General features: G+C 35.2%; 1 protein-coding gene across 1 annotated transcript; it reads right to left on the bottom strand.

Annotated features, from left to right (window-relative positions):
* Window positions 1-1,662: 1,662 nt before the first annotated feature.
* On the bottom strand, window positions 1,663-6,270 carry LOC146922648 (uncharacterized). The gene is made up of 3 exons (XM_085715473.1): window positions 6,114-6,270; window positions 5,877-6,040; window positions 1,663-2,036 (listed from the first exon to the last, which is right to left on the bottom strand). The coding sequence occupies exons 1-2, from the start codon at window positions 6,202-6,204 to the stop codon at window positions 5,877-5,879; spliced, it is 255 nt and encodes an 84-aa protein (XP_085571599.1). The 5' UTR covers window positions 6,205-6,270; the 3' UTR covers window positions 1,663-2,036.

The raw sequence follows: 6,270 nt of genomic DNA, 5'->3' as shown, positions 1-6,270 counted from the left end.
ACATCAATTTTAGGCACACATACAATAATGAGTAAAAGTGGAAAGAGAAAATAATTGAATAATATTTATTTTTTAAAAAGTTAGTAAAATACATTTTGATGTGTCTGTGTCTAAATGATGTGTCCAAATACATGTGCCCAAGCAAGACTCCCTCTATAAATCAATGACCCCCTCCATGTGATATGTTAAATATAAAATAAAGGGGGGTTAGTGTTGTAAGAGCTGTTGGGAGAATTTTTGTATAAATAAAGGAGGATAAGGATAGAGGGAAGGCATTGAGTATCGTAAACATAGAGAATAGATTAGTCACTCTCTTATAGAAGGAGAAACTCTAGTCTACGAGATCTCATTAATTACACATAGCATATGAGTGAAACCAAAAAAAAAAGTTTTGAAACTGTGTTTACAAAACTGGGTCGGAGATCAAGTTGGCGAGACCTTCAACTTATGGTTAAATCGGTTGAACTTGATCAGTAATAAAGAAACAAGTGCGTAATAAAAATACTGTTTAAAAATTTGAAATAACGAATCGGTTAAACTGTAGTGCATCCCGATTTGATTCAGTTCTAAGCGATTGTGACCGACCACGGTTGAACCAACCTATAAGCTAATAAGTTCATAAGAGAAACCAACAACACTCCAATAGCTTCAACTGAAACACAAGTTTACATACATAGATGTGAAAACAAAGATGCATAAAGTCAATGTTGATTTTCCTTCACCTCCTTGACTCCATCAATAATCAAATCAAGATTACGATCTTCTTTAATAGCTTCAAAAATTATCCTCTCAAACCCCTAACCATTGGCCTTGACAAACACTTTGTGGCTACATCTTCAACCAATATATCTTTCTCACTGCAACCTTGTTCCAAAACAACGTTGCGTTTATACGCATATATAAACCCCTAATCATTCTAGTCACCCATCATTACCTTGGCATTGGCAATATGCCTTAAAGCATCATACTCCAAAAGGTGTGCTTAATAGTTAATTTCTTATGAGCAATGTTATTTGAACAACCCTTTATTGTGACAACTTGTTGGACAACCAAATTATACAAGAAATTTAAGTAGTGGCACAAAAATCAAAACAATAGAAAGAGAAAGTAGAAAGACAATGTGAGTATGAGAGGGAAAGTTGTCACAAAAGTTGTCAAAAAATAGTTGTTCAAATATCATTTCTCATTTCTTATTTGGGCAAACAAGAATGAGTCTATAAGACTCTTATCTACTCACTAACAAGGGCATGTTCACTTTAGGAAGAATAAGAAAGAGCAGTTAGGTTTGAAGGAAGAGACGGTTCAGAAGGGGGCAAGTGAGTAAATAGAGTGCTGTGAACTAAAAGGTTGCGAAGAGGATGAAGGGATAGGAATTGGGAGGTTGTTTAACAAGCAAAGTGCAGTGAAGAGAGTATATGTTTTGTAGACTGTAGCATATTAAGAAAGTGGAAAAGTGGGGACTACTATGTAATTTTGTTATTATTGCGCACTAAATTAAACTTACAATGTACAATACATGTTTGTACGGACGGTAAGTTTGTCAGAATCACATTGCAACAGTGTAATTTTGACAAAAGCCACACTGTAACCCTTTCAACAAAACTATGTGTCACATTAATTTAGTTAAAACTCGTCGTGACTCTATACATGCACTAAGCCATATTGCCAGCAACTGGAATTACTTAGATGGGTTATATTTCAACTAGGAGGTACAGATGCTAACAAAGTGTTTTAATTTTAAGATCTAGTTATCAATATATCATGCTTCCTAGTTGCCTGCACTTACATAAATGTGTGTAGTTTGCATGACAATCATAAAAAATTATCACTTGGATTTGCCAAAGTAGTTCCACAGAGCAACATATAGAGTAATGAACTAATATTGTGTACAAATATAAACATATAAACATCCCTGAGCTTTTGAGGCATGTTATCTTCTACTTGGAATTTTTTCATTTTATCTCAATCAGTGAGTCACGGCCTGTGCTTCCACGTTAGCCATACACAACAAACTGTTTACCATTCAATGATCATATCTGCATTGACAAGAAGCAACCGTTAATGCTCATGATTGTTTCTATATCTTAAATCAATTTAATGATCTCATCTATAATGGCAAGGCAAGAAAGCAATGCATGACCTATTTGCTGTCAATGATAAGTTAAAGACAGATAGGAGATGAGTTTTAGATATAAACAAGACATTATGATATCATATGAACCGTATAATCTCCTATATTTTATCATATACAATATTTACTGCACTATACTATCCTATATTCCTATTCTATGTTTGAGATGGATCAAACAATGGTAGGATATGATAAAAATTACAATCGAATGACAAAATCGCATACTTTTTTTAAAAAAAAATCGCATATGCGGGAGGTTTAGTGCACCGGGTTGCCCTTTAAATATCAAATAATATAAAACATATATAATAACAGGAAAAATATCAACTCGGAAAGAAGAAGCAAGTGATGTATAAACTAAGTATTCAGTGATGTATACTGGAGCGTAGTGACTGACCCCTAAAACGCTATAGCACTAGTGGGTAGTAGCAGTATGGGACATCAAAGTTTAGGGAAACAATACAAGAAACTGATTTCAAACACCTAAACGCTAAAAAAAATATAAGAATACACGAGATTAAAGACATATACAGAACTAATATCCAATGTTCATTGCTATCAGGATATATATATCAATATCAAAAGTAAGGATGACTGCCAGAAAGTCACAGAAAGAACATAAATTTTAGCCTCCAAGGTTTAAAGTATGTATTTAAATTAAACACAAATCACTATCTCCAAACTGAGGGTGACTGCCAGAAATAAATTTTAGCCTCCAAGGTTTAAAGTATGTATTTAAAGTAAACACAAATCACTATCTCCAAACTGAGGGTGACTGCCAGAAAGTCACAGAAAGAGCTGCCAAAAAGCCACTCAAAGTGAAGGTGAAGCTATTTCGGAGAAGAAACGACAAGACAGGACGAGCCCGTTTCATTGTCATTCAATTTTTAAAAAAATAAAAAAAGAAAGGGGAAAATCTTCAAGTTGAGGGCTAAAAATATCTATTTTACGGTGAAATGACCAAAAAGTTCCAAATCTTAAGAATTATACAGTACTTAAGTTTCAATGCAGCGGATGCTACAGCAGCAATTTGGCAGCTATCCGTGGTATTACAGCCGCTACTCAAAACTGCAATACAATGTGAATCAATGTAGTGTCTAAGGGCTGCTACGCCGGTATTGACTACATAGTGTATACCAAGTAACTTATACCTTAAAAAACCAACCTCATTAACAGAGGACAAGTTTCCATTGGTCATGGAAATTTAAAATCAAAGGCATATGGAATGGTTGTGGTGAGAATTGTTGTAGAAAAAGGAGATTGGTAGGCCTCATAACTGAAATTTGGATGGAGGGATGCCTACAACATTGCACTGGTGCTCTTGTTTGCACTGGCATTGGTAGAAAAAAGAAAGAGAGATAGGAGACAAAGTACTGAATTGGAACTTGATATCATTGTCTTGCTTGTTGCAATTGTTGATGGTCTAAGATGCAATGAGGCCAAGATGACGTAAGTCAACCACTGCACAACAAAAATTGGTATTGAGGTACAACTTTGCAAGAAGTTCGTTTAGATTGGAATCGAGGAGCCTGATACGGGGACAATAGAGGATGTAAAGTGTGTATGTTGTTTGGACTGTCAGCATGCTCAAGTCCACCCGTGGATTTGTGCTTAAGGATTACCATACTGTTGTGAACAGTATTAGTATCGAAGCCGGAGTCAAAATAGATACAAGACATTTCTTTCTATTGAAGAAATGAAGAAAATCTAAAATATTAAAGAAGCATGTGCTAAAAATACCTTCTGTGTATGTCTGAAAGTGATGCAGTGCGCAACCTTACTTTGTGTCTTTTGGGCAGCTGTATGCATCATTTGCTTCATTTTGCCAAAGAAAAGAATATTGTGAAGGTGTGCATTAAGTTGTATGACAATTCCTTATGTGAGTGGATATATAAGGGTGCAAGAATGTGAAGATAAGGTGATGGGATCAGTTTCTGAGACAAGGGATTCCTTATCATGATTGAGGAATGTAGAGTCCTTTGATTCAGTCATATTTTGTGAACAACGTCGGTGGTGATTGATTGTATACCATACTGTTGTGAACAGTATTAGTATCGAAGTCAGAGTCACAATAGATATGAGACATTTTTTTCTTTTGACGAAATGAAGAAAATATAAATTATTAAAGAAGCATGTGCTAAAAAATATCTTTTGTATATGTCTGAAGATGATGCAGTGCGCAACTTTACTTTGTGTCTTTTGGGCAGCTGTATGCATCATTGCCTTTGCACGTGTTGCCAAAGAAAAGACTATTGTGAAGGTGAGCATTAAGTTGTATGACAATTCCTTATGTGAGTGGATATATAAGGGTGCAAGAATGTGAAGCTATGGTGATGAGATCAGTTTCTGAGACAAAGGGGGATCAGTTTCTGAGACAAAGGGGGATCAGTTTCTGAAACAAAGGGGGATCAATTCCTTATCATGATTGAGGAATGTAAAGTCTTTTGACTCGGTCATATTTTGTGAACAACGTCGGTTGGTGATCGATTGTATAAACAAAGTTGTCTCTCCAAAAGAAAAAAGACCACTGCTCAACGGATTTGGAAGCTATGTTTTTGGTGCATTTGATGGTGAAGAATACAGTCAAAGAAGTACTTAGCTGAAAATGAGGATGATCTGATAGCACTGCTGGGCTAAACGAGTCAGGATTACAAGAACCACTTCCAAGTGTGTTTAAGTAAATAATGTTGGGCAGAATCTAGACGGATTTGTTGAGTGTGCATGCTAGATGTTATTTACGAAGCCAAAAACGACGGTCAATGAAGTGTGTTTAGAAGGGAAAAACATTCTGTCGTATTGTTATACTCTTTTCCCAACACAACAGCCTCCCTAAGGATAGAATTTGCACTAATATGCAATATAAGTAAGCTACAAGGATAAAATATGCTATCATATTGATTCAGTAAATACGAGTTAATATAGGATAGTGTTTCTCAACTCAAACTATTCCTTCCTATCTTCTCTATCATACCAATATCAAGTCCAAATGAGATAAAGTACCAAACAGTAACGAATTAGACTACCTAAACTATCAACTCAAAACATCCTAGTTGCTTGGAAATGGAAACCTATTGGCAACAGAACATGCATTACGAATTTAGGATCAATGTTTCTGGTTTCTATTTCAATGGATCTAAAATTACTACTGAATTTCTAGTCCTCCATGCTATGTAAAGAAATCTACCCTTGTATAAATTAGATTCCTAGACAAAGAATTCCAACCAAGTCCCAAAACGGCAAAACCTGACCAATTTTTTCGAAAACCTATTGGAATTTAACAAAAAGCAAGGGACTTCTCCCCCAACACAGTCAGTTAAAAAAACTATCTTAACAAATCTAATTTGAATGTATTAATATTTCAAACTAGTCCCCGTTTTGTCAAAAGTTTCTCAAAAAACTATCTTAACAAATCTAATTTGAATGTATTAATATTTCAAACTAGTCCCCGTTTTGTCAAAAGTTTCTCAATTAGGTCATTGTCTTAGGTCACTGTCTTTATGTTTTTAAACGCATGACGAGGACCTAATTGAGAAACTTTTGACAAAGACGGGACTAGTTTGAAATATTAATACATTCAGGGACGGGACCAATTTGATGGTTTACTCCATCTTTTAATTTGAAGCGATTGTGCTAAATAGAAGACACGAAAACGAAGTGAGTTGAATGAACGAATAAACATAACTTGATTGGTATCATTCAATTCGCAATAATATAATGAAAAATGAGAAAGAGAGAAGTTACGAACCTAAGTGGAAGATGAAGATGAAATTGGGGGATTATTAAGGTTGCTGTAAATTTTGGAGAGACGACCAGTTTGAGGCTTAGATCGAATAGGTTTCTTTTTGAGACCAAAAATCTCTTGTACCAAAGGAACGTGAACCAACACCAGTTTCCATGCCAATAACCAACCTACAAAAACAAATTGAATTGAAAAAGCGATGGAGAAAGAAATAGATAGAAATGAAGTTACTGTTATACAAACCTAGAGAGATTAAGGAGATAACGAAAACTATGGCGAAGAGAGGACGTAGGAAGAGGACTACACTGTATTCCCAAATCGATGATGATTCCATCTGCGCTTCCTTTCCACTTCGAAGGATCTTCTTCAGACTTTAAAAAAAAAAAATTGACAGATTCAG

The sequence above is a fragment of the Medicago sativa genome, chromosome 5 (assembly GCF_051527215.1).
Source record: "Medicago sativa cultivar Bolivia chromosome 5, Bolivia_mono, whole genome shotgun sequence".
NCBI lineage: Eukaryota > Viridiplantae > Streptophyta > Magnoliopsida > Fabales > Fabaceae > Medicago > Medicago sativa.
This window is presented reverse-complemented; position numbering and strand designations above follow the sequence as displayed.

Excerpts from the sequence above, each read along its gene's own strand:
- LOC146922648 (XM_085715473.1), bottom strand. The coding sequence starts at position 6,204 with ATGGAATCATCATCGATTTGGGAATACAGTGTAGTCCTCTTCCTACGT. Across the intron at positions 6,041-6,113 it reads TATCTCCTTAATCTCTCTAG|GTTGGTTATTGGCATGGAAA; the intron begins GTTTGTATAACA and ends TTGTTTTTGTAG.